The 17,065-nt window shown below is 44.1% G+C and overlaps 1 protein-coding gene across 5 annotated transcripts in view; it reads right to left on the bottom strand.

The window, feature by feature from the left end:
* The window catches only part of LOC132402237 (BRD4-interacting chromatin-remodeling complex-associated protein-like), a 163,915-nt gene that overhangs the window by 74,064 nt on the left and 72,786 nt on the right, over positions 1–17,065 (bottom strand). For 4 of the 5 annotated variants that reach the window (XM_059984999.1, XM_059985000.1, XM_059985001.1 and 1 more), the window contains exon 2: positions 10,922–11,061. The exons of the other annotated variant lie outside the window; for it this stretch is intronic. In XM_059984999.1, coding sequence (XP_059840982.1) covers positions 10,922–10,940 — 19 coding nt within the window. In that variant the 5' untranslated portion in view covers positions 10,941–11,061. The remainder of the gene's footprint in view (positions 1–10,921; positions 11,062–17,065) is intronic. 5 annotated transcript variants of the gene reach the window in all.

The raw sequence follows: 17,065 nt of genomic DNA, 5'->3' as shown, positions 1-17,065 counted from the left end.
TAAATCAGCCATAATATCAGGGCAGAGCAGCTCCAGAGAGCTGAATAGCCTAATTCTGATCCTATATCTTCTGGTCTTATGGAATCCTACAGTTTTGCAGTATACTGTACATGTATATAGTTAAATGACAAGAAATTTGACTTTAGTCACATCAGTTATTCGGATTGTGTGTGGATCTGAAGCATCTGAACAAGGCACTTTCATTCTTATATGTAATACTACTTAATCTCCATAATGTTAAGATATTACTGGCAGGAAACGTGAAAATTAAGTACATATACAAAATAAATAAAACAAAAAATAAAACTTGGAATCAAAAATCTCACTAAACTAATCCCTACGCCTGTACAATGCCCATATCCTTCCATTCTCTACATACTCAGATGCCCGAGTCTTAAACACTTCCATCATATCTGCCTCCTCCACCATCCCAGGCAGTGCGTTCCAGGCACCCACCACTCACTGTGTAAAAAATCCTTGTCCTGCACATCTCTGTTGAACCTGAAGTGCATGCTCTCTAGTAGACATTTCAATACAGGGAAAATGATATTGTCTGTCCTATCCACCCCATCTATGCCCCTCATAATCTTATTGCTCTCAGCCTCCAGTTCTCCAGAGATAACAATCCAAGTTTGCCCAACCTCGCATAATATCACCTGCCCCCTAATCCAGACAGCATCCTAGCAAACCTCTCCTGCGCCCTCTCCACAGCCTCCACATCCTTCCTATAATGGGACCACCAGAACTGAATGCAACACTGCAGATGTGGCCTAACTAGATTTTTTACAAAGCTACAATTTCCTGACTCCTGAACTCAATACTTCAACTAATAAAGGCAAGCATGCCAAATGCCTTCTTGTATACCCCATCAACCCGAGCATCTGTTTTCAAGGAACAATGACTTGTACCCCAACACTGTTAAGGATCTTGTCATCAACCGCATAGTGTCTCTTTACATGTGATCTGACAATGTTTTAACCCTCACATTCAGCAGGGTTAAACACCACATACCATTTCCCTATCCATATCTACAACTGATCTATATCCTGCTGTGTCCTTTGGCAACACTCTACACCATCCACACCACCACCAATCCTTGTATACTCTGCAAACTTCCTAATCTACCCACCTGCCTTTTCATCCAAGTGATTTACCAGGAACAGCTGACGTCCTAATACCAATCTTAGAGTCTGTCTAGTTTGTCCAGTCGTGGAACAATCAGCCTCTCTGGGTCCAACAAAACCTGGCCATTTTGTCAATAATAAGTTAATGGTGCCTAATGGCGACTCCTTTGCTTGCATCTTTGGAAAAAGCTCTATTTCCACCTTTAATATCTCTTATTTTTCCCTTTCAGGATTCTTTCGAAGGCCCTGACTTGGAGTTACACACTGACTACGGTTCTTTGTGGGAATGGGACCTGCTCTCAGGGTTTCACAACCAGCCATTGTAGTTCGGCATGCTAAAGGCTCGGCCTAAGAGTCTGGCTCAGATTCGGGCCTAGGATCTCAGGGCTCTGGAGACGGGTGGATCGAGGGTCGCTGTCACGGCAGGAGACCCATGTGTCGTGTGGGGAGTCGTCGGGATATCTGAGGCTGTTTGCCCAGTATTTTGGGCACAGAGCTCGAGAAAAGTGATATGGCGGACTTTTAACATCATAAACCAGCAAGTTGTTTGTTATGCCTCCCTGCTCGCTGGGAAAATGGGGACACCTCCTTCTCCCTTATTAGGGAGAGAGAGAACTTGTGGTATGTCAAATATCGGGTGAAATGCAAAGTCTTTGGGGTAACTGCAAGTCTGTGGCTTTGCTGTTGCTTTGCTCACGCTTGAGTGCTTGGTGGTGGTGCTGCTGATGCTTATTTTTCCGGTGGGGGGAGAGGGGATTGCTGCTTGCTGCCGCTTACGTGCTGGGGGGGGGGAGACTTTGGGATTCTAACATTTAACTGTCATTAATTTTTTGGGGCACTCCTCTGTTTTCATCCATGTTGTGAAGAAAAAGCATTTCAGGATGTATATTGTATACATTTCTCTGACATTAAATTGTACCTTTGAATTCCCTCACCCATGATGTGCTTCCAGTCTCATCCAGGGATATCCCTGTCTGCTTGGCTCAGCTATTCACAGGCAATCCAGTAACTGAAGCCAGTGGCCACTGAGCGGGTAGATTAGTGGCCTGAAATCTGTGGGCTTCAGGAGTTCTCTAGGCAACTCGTACGTCCTTCCCCACTGCCACCTCCCCAGGTACAGGTGTATGGCAAGATGACATGATCATCAGAGAACAGGAGGCCCTTCTATTGTGGGCTCTAACAATGATATAACACGTAAATAGCCTTCAGAGAAAGCCATTGTCTGAAGTAACCTGTGGTTCACCTGTGTTGATGGCTGAGACACAACGGGAAAGCCCACATAAGCTGAGGGCAGGGAATGTAGAGAGGATTGTGATGGGTAACTGGAGCTACAGATGTGTGAGCAGTCTTCAAACACAACTAGCTTCACTCAGCTGCTGTTGAGCGCAGGAGTGGAAGTTAAGGTTTAATTATCATTCAACCATACATGACTATTGCCAAGCGAAACAGCGTTCCTCCAGGGCCAAGGTGCAAAACACACTATCATCAGCACGCAGCATGTATAGTTATGATAGCAGAAGACATACAGTCACACAAAAAAAATATAACCCCAAGTCCCTGAATGGCATGCCCTGCAGAACGATGGTGTACAGGGATGTTGTACTGGTCCAGCTTGTTCTTCTATCGAGCAACCACAGGAGGGGAGTGGCGAGACAGCACCCGAGAGAGCAGCACTGAGTGAACACCAGAGGGCAGTAATGATGGGAGAGGCCAGCCCCAACCTAGCATGAACTCAGGCTATAAGAGTTTACATCCAATATACATGTAACATTGGATCATTTTTCTCAATAAATAAACTAACAACAATACTGTTTTTGTGTTTTTTATTTAATTGGGTTCTCTTTATCCAGTTTTCCGACTTGTGTGAAGATCTGATCACATTTTAGGCCATACTTATGCAGAAGTAGAGAAAATTCTACAACGTTCACAAACTTTCTAACTGTATTTAAAGTAGAGGTTGGTAGGTTCTTGGCATAGTAAATTTTAAATAGTCCCATTCAGGCCTAAAGATTTAATCGCTAAGGGTTTCTTACTCTTGAGGGGGTGGGGGAAGGGGCAGCAGTCACTCTGCTTGGCAGGTGAGAGACTTGTGGCTGTGAAACAATCTCAGGTTCTGGGACGTTCTCGGTACTGGTTGTATGAGTTGTACCATGGAGAGCATTCTAACAGGCTGCATCACTGTCTGGTATGGAGGGGCTACTGCACAGGACCAAAAGAAGCTGCAGAAGGTTGTAAATCTAGTCAGCTCCATCTTGGGCACGAGCCTACAAAGTACCCAGGATATCTTTAGGGAGTGGTGTCTCAGAAAGGCAGTGTTCATGATTAACGACCTCCAACACCCAGGGCATGCCGTTTTCTCAGTGTTACCATCAGGTAGGAAGTACAGAAGCCTGAAGGCACACACTCAGCAATTCAGGAACAGCTTCTTCCCCTCTGCCATCTGATTCCTAAATGGACATTGAATCTTTGGACACTACCTCAACTTTTTTTTTAAATATACAGTATTTCTGTTTCTGCATTTTTAAAAATCTATTCAATATATGTAATTGATTTACTTGTTTATTTTTTTTCTCGGCTAGGTTATGTGTTGCATTGAACTGCTGCTGCTAAGTTAACAAATTTCACATCACATGTCGGTGATAATAAACCTGATTCTGAAGAAAGTGGTTCTGATAATTCTGGGCACCTTTCTTCTCGAATCATTGGACTTTATTCTCCTCTTCTGATCGATGTGTTGTCACTAGACAACATCAGATGCAATCTCCATTGTGTAGGGGAGTGGTCCAGTTTTGTCCTTAATCTTTCCAAGTATCCACTTTTGTAGTCCCTCACATGGACTGCTTGTCCAAGGGTGAAACATCAAACCTCCTTGTTTGAGGAACCCTCAATATGCCTCTGCTGTTTGCCCTGCACACTCCTCCTGAGATTGGGATTAAGGAGATCCAAGCAGAAAAGCAAAGGAAAATCCAGAAACCAAAACAGTCAGTGAGTTGCTGGTTGTGGAGTGTGCTGTCGTGTGATATGCAAGGAGGAAACTGCTGAGCTTCTGATTCAGCATATAGTGTGTTCTGCTGTCATTGCTTGCAGTGCTTTTTTTAGTCCCTGGACGACCCTTACTGCCAAGCCATTTGACGCTGGGTGGTACAGTTCAGATGTAATATGTCTCATTCCATTCATTCCCAAGAATGATTGAAACTGTTCCACAACAAACTGTGGTCCACTGTCACTGACCAAGTGTTCTGGTGCATCAGTCCTTGAGAAGAGGCTTCTCAACACAACAACAGTGTGTGAGGCAAGTCTATTGGAAATGCTTCTGGCCACTTTGTAACTGCATCCACTACTACCAAGAAATTCTTGCTCATGAATGGTCCAGCAAAACCCACATGAATCGCCCGCCAGGGCAATGCAGAACATTCCCAGGAATGAAGAGGCAATGCTCTCGGCAGCTCCTGTACATGGTGGCATCTTGAACGGTGCATGGCAAGTTGCTTGATCTGCTGATCTATCCAGGGCCACCAGACAAAGCTTCAAGCCAATGCTTTCATTTTGAACTCGCCCAGATGACTCTGGCATGTAGCTCCTCCAACATCTGAACTCTCAGCTTGGCTTGTATAACAACTCCCAATCCCCAATCAAGGCAACTCCCGTCAAGGGCAAATCCATCCTGGTAAAAAAAAAATGGGGGAACTGGAATTCTGCTGCACATTCCAGCCAGTTTGGGTGGCCAAGTAGATCTGAGACAGAGTGTGGTCTTTTCTGTTTTCCATTCGGATCATCTCTGCCATAATAGGTAGACTTTAGATTTGTGTTGGTGAGAATATGTCAAGAGGGCGTTCACTTCTGTAAATTTTTCAGGTATTTCTTTTTAAGGGTAAACAGGACAATCAAATAGCATTTCTACAATTAGTCATCCTCTTGAATTCAAACTTGTAGTTGTGTCCTCCAAAAAAAAAACAGGCCCCATCTCTGTATTCATGCTGCTGCTGTCAGTGGAACACCCTTCTGTGGATTGAAAATGGACAATAGTGGCTGCTGATCAGTAACGAGGATAAACTCTTTCCCACACAAGTACCGTTTGAAATGTTCTACGCTCCATACCAGACTCAAGGCCTCTTGATTAATCTGTGTGATCTTTCTCTGCAGTGGTAAGGGAACGTAATGCAAAAGCTATGGGGCGTTCACTTCCATCACAGGCAAGCTTCATTGGATAATGCAGATCTTAATGTGTCAGTACGCCGCCTGCAGTTGCCATTTCCTTTGCCTTTTGGAAAGCCGCCTCACACTGCTTCGTTCATTGCCATTTCTTCCCAATCTGTAGTAGTGAGTTCAAGGAGTGGAGCACAGTAGCCAGGTTTGGCAGGAACCAGTTATACTGATTGACAAATCCTGAAAAGGACCTCAACTACAACATGTTCTTTGTCCCTGGGGCATCCATCACTGCTTGAATTTTCTCAGCACACCTGTGCATCAATGGTGTGACCACAATAAGTGATGCTTGGCTTAAAAATTCACATTTGTTGCACAATGCTCTGAGCCCACAATCCTCTAATCTTGTCTCCTCTAATCCTCTGTCTTGAGATCTTAGAGATGTTCCTTGTCATCTTCACCAGTAACAATGACATCATTCAAGTAACAGGCAGCCTTACAGCATCTGGTCTATAGCCTTCTGCAAGAATGCAGGTGCAGATGCTATTCAAAAATAAGCCTATTACAGGGATAAAGCCCTTTGTGAGCATTTATGGTGAGCAACACTTCTCTTCCATACCCATTTGCAGGTAGTCCTCAGCTAAGTCCACTTTGCTGAAGAGTTTCTCTCCAGAAAGGTTTGCAAAGATATCCTCTACCCTGGGGAGAAGATATTGATTTACTTTTAGTACTGGGTTGATAGTGACCTTAAAATCACCACAGATCCTGACAGACCCATTCTTCTTGGCTGCTGGGACCACTGATGTTGCCCATGGGCTCCACTCAAACTTTGAAAGAATTTCTTCAGCCTCTATGCCAGGGGTGTCAAACTCATTTTAGGTCACGGGCCGGATTGGGCAAAATGCAGCTTCATGCGGGCCGGATCAGTTGGGCGCGTGCGAACGCAGCTTTCGTTACCTCCGTTTTTTCAGCCTGTTCTCATGTGTCTCAGTCTCTGCTGTAACTACAAAGTGTTTCACTTCACAAATTCTGTTTCTTATGAAGAAGACTGCTGAGCAAGCATTATTTTTATGATTGGTATTAACTTACAATCATAGGCTTCATATCACTGGGCCATTAATAATTAAAATAATAGATCTATCTAAAATGATCTCGTGGGCCGAATATAATTGTACGCCGGGCCGGATATGGCCCGCGGGCCTTGAGTTTGACATCACTGCTCTATGCGATCTAGCTCACTGGCTACTTTATCAAGGGTGTTATAAGTAATCAGACGGGCTTTGTAAAACTTGGGTGTGGCATTTTCATTTAACACTGTTAATGAAATGTTTGAGTTTTCCAATGCCATCCTTGAACACCACTGTGGCATCACCCAATACCTTTCTTAATCACTTTCAGTTGACTCTATTGTGGGGGACATAAGTTGTAGCAGTCTCAGCCAATCAGAGCCCAACAATGCTGGCTCTCCTGTTTTACCACAAACCCAATATAACTTGTTGGTTATTGTATTTCACTGTTTCAAATGACATTCTCACAGGAGTTATCTTTTCACCATTACAAGTTCTTAGACGGAGGCTTCAGTTCAGTCTCTTCGAAATGCCGTTCTAACTCATTTTGTGGAATGACTGAATCAGCCAAGCCAGTGTCCAATTCCATTTAAATTAATTTGCTGTTCACTTCTGGTGTAACCCATATTACTTGTCTGTTGTTAGTTTTCACATTGTGAATCTCAAGGCTACCCAGTCCTATATCACTCACATCATTACCAGATTTTTCATCAATGGTATGCAGATTAGAGCTCTTTTTGAAGCTGCAACATGACTTTTTATGTCTCCAGTGCAGTCTATTTATTTTTGTCTGACCGACATGCTCTTTGTATGTGTCCTACTTTGTTAACATTTTCACCTTTAAACCTGCATTGGTCTGGTGTACATGAGACCCTGCCACAATGGTAGCAAAATTTGTTTGGCCAGGCAGGTTTATGCTTAGAGGTTGCAATTTTGTTCAGGCCAACCTTCATACCTGACTACAACTCAATTGAGCCTCTGGCTGCTGTTTCCATATATACAGTGATTTCAACTGATCTTTTAAATGTGCTTCAGTTAGGAGCCATTTTTTGAATGCTTTCTTGCAAGATTCCACAAGCTAAGTGATCTCTCAGTGCATCATTAAGCCCATTGCCAAACTGACAATACTTGGATAATCTCTTCAATTCAGCCACGTACACTGAAATAAACTCTCCTTCCTATTGATTCTGCTTATGAAACCTAAAGTGTTCTGCAATCACCAATGGTTTCAGTTCTAAAGGTTCTTGTATTACATTCATGATATCAGCAAAGCTCATTTCGGCTGGTCTGGTTGGAACAGTTAAATTTCTAAGCAAACTGCATGTTTTTCCATGCATCACACTCATTAAGACTGGCACTCTTTTCATTTGCTTCAAAATACTGCTCAATTCATTCAGTATACATTATCCAGTTACCATTTGTGTAATCGAATGTGTCTAGCTTTCTGATGTAGCCAACCATTTCTGCTTTTTTTTAAATATATAAGATTATTTTCACCTGGTAGTCACTGTTTATGAACCTGTGAATTGCATCCATTTTCTGCTTTTAAAAAAAAATATAAACTTGACCCTCTCTCTCCCTCCTTCCAAAGAAATGCATAGGTAGTCATCACAGGTTCATTTTAGAACAACCTTGTCACCACAGTTATATTTTGTCACTCCAAAAAGCTCAATGAACGAAAAACATAGAAGCCGGCGATACTCAGTTACTCAGCTTCTTTTCTTTAGTGAGGCACTCACATATGATGTGGTGACATAATGACATATGCCATTCATGTACTTCTTACATATAACTGGAATAAATTCTGTAAACAAACAAGAATGCTTAATCAAACAATATATCTACAATATTACTAAAATATTAAATACACAACATTATTCCTTCTCTTCCCCCCACCTTCCTATTGAGGTATATTCCCAGTTGCAGTCCTGATGAAGGATGTCGGCCCAAAATGTTGATTGTTTATTCCCCTCCCATGAAGGTTGCCTGACCTGAGAAGCTCCAGAATGTTTAGTGTGTATTTCTCTGGATTTACAGCATCTGCAGATTCTCGTGTGTTTGTGAAAAGAGAAAATAGGCTTGTTTTCCTGTTGTTTTGTTTATCTATTTTGTTTGTGTTGCTCTCCTCAACATTGCGGCCATATCTCAGTAAGTTGGCATGAGTGAGTGGCGACACTGGTTGACTACCCCCAGGGTTAGGTCGTTAACACAAACAATGCATTTCACTGTCATGCATGTGATAGAAAAAATAAAATCTGGAAGTTATTCAGATCTGAATCCAAATCTATCAGGTCTCCCTTCGGTTTCCTGACTCCCCAGAGAAAACAAGCCAAGTTTGTCCAAACTCACCTTATGCCTATTACTTAATGTTAATTTTGGTTTGCCAAAAGACAATTTCAGTTTTATCTGCCCTTTACATACCAAGTCCAACAGAGGCAAAGCCCTCCCAACCATAGAGCACATCTACATGAAATATTGTTTCAGGAAAGCAGCATCCATCATCAGGGTCCCCCACCACCCAGGACATGTTCCCATTTCACTGGTGCCATCAGGAAGCAGACACAGGAGCCTCAGGACTTGCACCACCATGTTCCAACTTCACCGTGAGCTACCTATTCAATCCCTTTCTCCCCTCTCTCTAAATGCCCCATCACTGAACTGTACCCACAACCTATGGACTAACTTTCAAGGACTCTTCATCTCGTGTTCTTGATATTTATTGCTCATTTATTATTATTGTTTCTTCTTTTTGCAATTGCATAGTGTATTGTCTTCTGCACTCTATAATTGAATGCCCTAGTTTGGTTGTCATTCATTGATTCTATTATGATTATTACTCTATAGATTTGAGGAGTATACCCACAAGGAAATGAATCTCAGGGTTGTACATGGTGACATATGTGTAAATTAGATAGTAAAATTTACTTCGAACTCAACTTCATCCAGCAATGCTGGTTGTAAGCTTTGATTGCATCCTCTGGTTGCAGACTCTCTAACTATACTCTAGTGGATATAGTGTGAACAAAGGCAGACTATTGGAGATGGTGCTGAGCTGTGACCTCTGCTGAATCACAGCTCACATTTAGTTGCTATATTTCTACACTATTCTTGGTTGGTGCGACTGTAACAAAACCCAATTTCCCTCAGGATCAATAAAGTATGTCTGCCCGAAGTTTCTGAAGACCGTTTGGGTGACAGAGAAGGGAGTTAGGGGTCAGGTCAGGGCTTAAGGATAGGGGTGTGGGGTTAAAGGATTCTGTGCTTGTTGGTGGGAGGGAGAAATGGGACTTAATTTGCTGTTGCAACACAGACAAAGCACTAGAGGAACTTAGCAGGTCAGGCAACATCTGTGGAAAAGGAGTAAGCAGTTGACATTTCAGGCTGAGACCTTTCTTCAGGACTGAGAAGGAAGGGGAAAGACTCCAGAATAAAGAGGTGGAGGGCTGGGGAAGTAGGATAGCGGAAGGTGATACGTGAAGCTAGGTGGGTGGGAAAGGTCAAGGGCTAGAGAGGAAGGAATCTGACGGGAGAAGAGAGTGAACAATAGGAGAAAGGAAAAGAGGAGGAGTTCCAGAGATACATTATAGGCAGGTGAGAAGTAAAAGGTTACAGTTATGAATGGTGGGGGGGCGGGGGGGGCAGGTGAAGTTTTGTTCTCTGGAAAGAGAAATTAATATTCATGTCATCAGGTTGGAGGCGAGCCAGCCAGAATATACGATATTGCTCCTCCAGCCTGAGGATGGCCTCATCCTGACACAAGAGGAGGCCATGGACCAACATGTCAGAATAGAAGTGGGAATACGAGTTTAAGTGTTTGGGCACTGGCTTGTGGCGGATAGAACAGAGGTGCACGGTGAGGCGGGTCTCACGTTGTTTGTGCTGTTGTTGCTCATTGGGTTCTGTGTCTCTCTGCCAATCATCGGGGGTATGCTCTGTAGGCATTTGAATGAGTGGCAACACTTGCAGACTACACCCCCCCCCCCAAAACACCATCAGACGCATTGGCTGTTATCGCGAACTATGCATATCATTGTATGTTTCGATTTACGTGTGATAAGCAAATTTTAATCTTGAACTAATCACAACTTAACACACAGTGAATGAGTATAACCAGCCCATCCTCGTCATCTCTTGGTGGGCCAGGGAAGGAGAGGAATCTGGGAGAAGAGCTTAAGAAAGCAGAGAAATGTACAAGGTGGCACATTTCTGTAGTGCTTACCGCAATTACTTTACAATGGCAGCAATCACCAATGCGGGTTCAATTTCACTGCTCTCTATAAGGAGCTTGTACCTTCCTCTCATGACTGCATGGGTTTACTCTGAGTGCTCCGGTTTCCTCCCACTGTTCAAAGATGTACGAGTGAGGGTTACTGAATTGTGGGCACGCTACCGTGGTGCCAGAAACGTGGCAACTCTTGCGGACTGCCCCAGCACATTGTGAACAATGACCCAAATGGCACACTTCCCCATAGATGTGACAAATAAGGCCAGTCTTTGAATTGAAAACTTTGCCTTGGGTTTACCCACCATCTACAGGAGTCTGCATCATTGAAGCAAGGTTCACAATCAACCTTGTTGAGTTACCTGCATGAGCAGACATCATAGAAATCCTGGAATGCGCCTGGGCTTTAAGCGTCTCCCGGTCCCCTATTGCAGTGTAGAATCTGCCAGAGGTTGCTGGATACCCACATTACGTCGCGTGTCAGCTGCGTACAAAGCTTTGCCTGCACAGAAAGACATTATTACAAACTCGTACACTCTCAAGACTTAGTATAACTGCTCTATGCCCATTCCCAGCACTGTTCTCCACCACCCACTCCCCTCCTGCCAAGTCTCACACAACTTCCAACTACCCTATTTATTGATCTGGAGATACAGCATGGGACATCCGGCCCACCAAGCCACGCCATACAGATTGAACCCTAGCCCAATCACAGGCAATGAACCTACTCACCGGTACGCCTTTGGAATGTGGGAGGAAGGTGGAACTCCTGGAGAAAACCCGCGCACACAGGGCAAGGAACTCATAAAGGGGATGCCAGAATTGAACTCTGAACTCTACTGCCCCGAGCTGTAAACGCATCATGGCAAACCCTACGCTACTGTGCCACTAGCCTAGATAATTTACAATGCTCAATACACCCAAGGAGCACAGTCAAAATGCTGGAGGAACCCAGCTGGTCAGGCAGCATCTATGGAAATGAAGAAACAGTCAATGTTTCGGGCCAAGGCCCTTCATCAGGACTGGAAAGAAAGAGGAGAGATCAGAGTAAGGAGGTGGGGTGGGGGAGGATAGAAAGAAGTACAAGGTAGCAGGTGGGGGGGAGGGGAGTAAAGAGCTTGGAAGTCGATTGATAAAAGAGATAAAGGGCTGGAGAAGGGGAAATCTAGAGAGGTGACAGTCAGGTAAAGAGATAAGATGAAAGAGGGAAACAAATTTGGAATGTTGAAGGTGGGGCTGGGAGGAGGACAATTACCAGAAGTTCGAGAAATCGACGGCCATGTCATCAGGTTGGAGGCTACTCAGGTGTTGCCCCCTCCGACCTCAGTGTGGCCCTATTTACCCGCTGCACATGGTGGGGATGTGGGAGGAAACCAGAACATTCAGAGAAACCCACATGCTCACAAGCAGAACGTGAAAATTCCACATAGACTACGCCAGAGTTTGGATCTAAACCTGGTCTCTGGAGCAGTAAGACAGCAACATTACCCACTGTGCCAACCATTAAAATATTAGGCCCACTCACGCCAAAACAAATATGTCAAATAATAGCTCACATCTTCTAAACACAACGTCACTATACTCTTTAAGTTTGCTAATGGCCTAAAGTATTTTTGAAGGACCTGAACAAACAAGAACTGGCACTCCTAAAGTTCTGAACCTCCAAGGGGACCACAACCTTGTCGTTGGGTTTGGAGGCAGGACCTTATGCTTTGGCTCTTGGTTCTTGGTAGGGTCTGCCAGGCCAAACAGGTAGAGGCCAGAATAAAAATGGTCCACTGCTCCTCCAGGTTTGGGGGTTTAGCTCAGGGCTAACAACTCTGACTGGTCAAACAAAATTGTTATGGAAACAGCAATGAAGAATCCTTCCACATCTGAGTGCGACGGTATTCCTGACTCTCTACCCGGTACTTGCATGACTGACAGTAGTGAAAGCTGAGAGGAATAAAAGAAGCCATGAACATCGCTAGAGGTGAGGGACCTCCACTGCTGACTGAAACGTCAGTGGGGTTAATGGCCAGCAAGTCAAGTTCTGAAGCCTGGTTCTAAGGAAGTATCAGAGATCTTAAGGGTTGGTAGGCTAGGGGGAGTTCAGAGATGGGGAGAATAGGCTCAAAAACCAAAAATGATTATTTAAAAATAATAAGCAAATGCACACACTAACACATCATTATGGACTACAGGAAGATACAGATGAGCCACCCCCACCTTTGGTGCCTCTGTAGAGAGAGTTAAGTGCACCAAGTTCTGGGAGTTCACGTCATGGATGACCTTACCTGGTACCCCAATAATACCTCCCCACAGCATAGCAATGTCTTCACTTCCTAAGGAGATTGAGCAAGGTTCCCCCACTCAATCTTAACTTCATTTACAGGAGCACCACTGAGAGTGTCGTGACAAGTAGCATCTGGTACGGGAGCAGTGGAGCATCAGACTGGAAATCCCTACAAAGGATGGTGAATGTGGATGAGAAGATCGTGTGGGTCTCCCTACCATCCATCAGGGACATTTATCAGGAGTGCTGCCCTTAGTATTATCAAGAGCCGACCCATCCATCCAGTACCCTCTTTAACTTTCTAGCATCAGGCAGGAGACTCCGATGCATAAAGACAAGAACGGTCAGGATGGGAAACAGCTTCTTCCCTCAGGCCGTTAGGCTTCTGAGCTCCCTGCCACATCGCATTTGAAGTGTCACTGGATAATTTGTACTATATCCTACAATATTTAAATTATGTACTTTATTTATCTATGCACAATTCATTAGTAGATTTAATTCTTACTTTTGTAAGTTATTATGTGTTACATGTACCACTGTGCTTTACACCTTGGTCTAGAGAAATGTTGTCTCATTTGGCAGTATACATGTATATAGTTAAATGACAATAACTGGACTTGACTCACTCTCACACACACACACACACACACACACAATAACTGGATCTCTGCCCGACGCATTTCCATTGTTAAAACTAATAATTCAGTTGGTGACAGGAAGCTGTTATGTGGCATATTATAGAGAGTGCACTCTAATGGATTAATAAGGGAGTCTGTGATTAATAAGGGTGGTGAGATGCAACCCATGCCAACTGCAACATGAGGTTATGTGGGCAATAAAACATCTCAGGTTTCTTGGCGTGGTCACAAACCAGACGACACTCACAGTTCACCTCTACAGACCCTTGGGTGGGTTAACGGTTTGCCACCCTCACACTCTCCTCACTACTATCGTGCTCTCTTATCACTGTTACCATTGGGCAAGAGATACAGGAGCCTCGGGTCTCACACCACCAGGTTCAGGAACAGTTATTACCCCACAACCATCAGGCTCCTGAACCAGCGTGGATAACTTCACTCACCACAATCAGCCTCAGGTCCCACACCACCAGGTTCAGGAACAGTTATTACCCCATAACCATCAGGCTCCTGAACCAGTGTGGATAACTTCACTCACCACAATGAGCCTCAGGTCCCACACCACCAGGTTCAGGAACAGTTATTACCCCTCAACCATCAGGCTCCTGAACCAGTGTGGATAACTTCACTTCACTCACCACAACTCTGTACTGATTCCACAACCTGCAGACTCGCTTTTAATAACTTTACAACTCATGATCTCAATATTATTTGTAATTTACACAATTTGCCTTTATTTGCATATTGGTTATCAGTCTTTATGTATATTTTTCATAAATTCTATTGTATTCTTTTATTTTCCTGTAACTGCCTGAACAATAGCATAGTGGTTAGCAGAACCATGTACAGTACAGGCAACCTGAGTTCAACTCCCACCATTGCCTGTAAGGAGATTCTATGTTCTCCCCGAGACTGTGTGGGTTTCCTCCGGGTACTCCGGTTTCCTTCCAAAGTCCAAAGACGTACCAGTTGGTAAGTTAATTGGTCATTGAAAATATCCTGTGATTAGGCTCGGGAATTGATGGGCCGTGTGCTCCAAGGGCTGGAAGGGCCTACTCCACGCTATTTTAATAGATAGATAATTTTATGGGACTATATGGCAACATACATGTACTTTTATAATACACTTACTTTGAGTTTGACCCAGATGAATGGCTTGCATGACTGTTGAGAGAGAGGGGAGGAAGGGATTGAATAGATAGCCTCACAGTGAACCAGCAAAGAGGAAGGGCCAAATGTCACAATTCTGCCTGAAAGGTGCTCGTGGAGGGGGTCAGGCCAGGGAGGGAAGCAGACTGCAACAGTGACCTCCTTTGGAGCCAATTGTGCTGTAACAGCCAAACGCAATGATTTATCTCACACATTTCTGAGGCTGTGAAAAGTCCGATGGATTCTCTATCAATTTCCTGCATCTTGAAACTTTAACCCTTCATCTGATATGTTGGGGAACCACGTGCTCATGACAGTTTGCCAATTCGGTTTCATAACCTTGGAAATTGAACTTCATGACACGAGCTCTGTCTTTTTCAACATGTGACCAGTGCAAAGAACTGAACAATTAGGAGGACAGAAGAAAACTGCTCTTAGAAAGAGTCTCCCACCATGAATCACACTCCCTCCCCACCAACCCTCTTGATTACAAGTCTACTTCAAGAGAATCCCACACAGGGGCATCTGAACACAGGCACTGGGCAGAAGATAGAGAAGACCAAAGTTCCAGACTACCAGATTCAGAAACAGCTATTTCCCTTTAACCATTTGGATCCTGAACTAATCGGCAAAACCCTAACTAATCACTACAGTTAAGGGACACTATGATTCTACCATCCAGCAGGGCCCACACCACCAGGATCAGGAACAGAATCAAGGTCCTGAACCGATGTGGATAACTTCGCTCACTTCAAATCTACAACCTGTCAAATCATTTTCAGGGATTGTACAACTCATGTTCACACACACACAAAGTACTGTGCAAAAACCTTAGGCACATATAGCTAGGCAGCCAGTCTGGGTGGAGATTACCTTCCACTGAAGGAGGTGCAAGGTTCTAGTCTACAGGTCAAGTTCTAGCACCTGCTTAGCCCCCCCACCCCCGGTCAGTGTCATGTGAAGCAAGGGGAGCAGGTGGTGGATGGTCACATGAGCAGCCGGTACATATCACAAGTCCTGGTTGTGTGACCACTGACACCAGGCAGACAATCTCTGAATAATCTCTGACCATGATCACCCACATCATATAACAAGTCACAAAATGAACGTCTATGACTTTTGCACAGCACTGTATTTGTCAACATGGAGAGCAAATCTGTAAATTTGGAACGAGCAGAGGACGTTGGGAATGGCGAGGATGGAGTGACGCGGGAGGTGGGTGGGACAGTGGCAGAGAAGGAGTGCCAGGGGCAGGTGAGCGTGGTGTGGTGCAGACACGCCCAGCCATGAGACGCCAGGCAAGGTCATTTGATTGGAAATAATTCTTTTATTGATCATTACAGAATGTCTCTCTGGCACTTCCTGCTTCTATATATAGACAGACAAACATACATATACAGTGGATTCCAGTAAATTGGGACACATCAGGACCAGCACATTTTGTCTCAATTAAGTGGCTGCCTCAGTTAGCTAGATTCATGAAAATAGTTAAAAAGATATAAAAAGGCAAACTGCTGTTTAACTGAGTAACAAATTAGGTATTTAAATTAAACACAGGATAGATTAGAACACTCTCAATATTACTACAGCACTATAAAACTGTGTATTAGTCCCTAATAGTTATTGACGGAGTTGTTGACAGAAGACCACAATCTGTGCAGATTGGTGATAACATCCTCTTCTCTGATGATCAACACTGGTGCACCTCAGGTGTGTGTGCTTAGCCCACTGCTCTACTCTCTCTATACCCATGACTGTGTGGCTAAGCATAGCTCAAATACCATCTACAAATTTGCTGATGATACAACCATTGCTGGTAGAATCTGAGATGGTGACAAGAGGGCGTTCAGGAGTGATATATGCCAACTAGTGGAATAGTATTGCAGCAACAACCTTGCGCTCAACGTCAGTAAGATGAAAGAGCTGACTGTGGACTTCAAGAAGGACAAGACGAAGGAATACATACTATACCAATCGTCAGAGGGATCAGAAGTGGAGAGAGGCAGGAGTTTCAAGTTTCTGGGTGTCAAGATCTTTAAGGACCTAAGCTGGTCCCAACATTATTGATGCAGTTACAAAGAAAGCAAGGCAGCAACTATACTTCATTAGGAGTTTGAAGAGATTTGGTATGTCAACAAATACACTCAAAAACTTCTATAGATGTACTGTGGAGAGCATTCTGACAGGTTACATCACTGTCTGGTACAGAGGGGGTGGTGCACAGGACCAGAAGAACCTGCAAAGGGTTTTAAATTCAGTCGGCTCCATTTTGGGTACTAGCCTACAAAGTACCCAGGACACCTTCAAGAAGTGGTCTCTCAGAAAGGCCGTCCATCATTAAGGACCTCCAGCACCCAGGGCATGCCCTTTTCTCACTGTTACCATCAGGCAGAAGGTACAGAAGCCTGAAGGCACACACTTAATGAATCAGGAACAGCTTCTTC

Source organism: Hypanus sabinus, chromosome 11, assembly GCF_030144855.1.
Source record: "Hypanus sabinus isolate sHypSab1 chromosome 11, sHypSab1.hap1, whole genome shotgun sequence".
Classification (NCBI taxonomy): domain Eukaryota; kingdom Metazoa; phylum Chordata; class Chondrichthyes; order Myliobatiformes; family Dasyatidae; genus Hypanus; species Hypanus sabinus.
The sequence above is the reverse complement of the archived record's forward strand: the minus strand, read 5'-3'. Positions and strand labels throughout refer to the sequence as shown.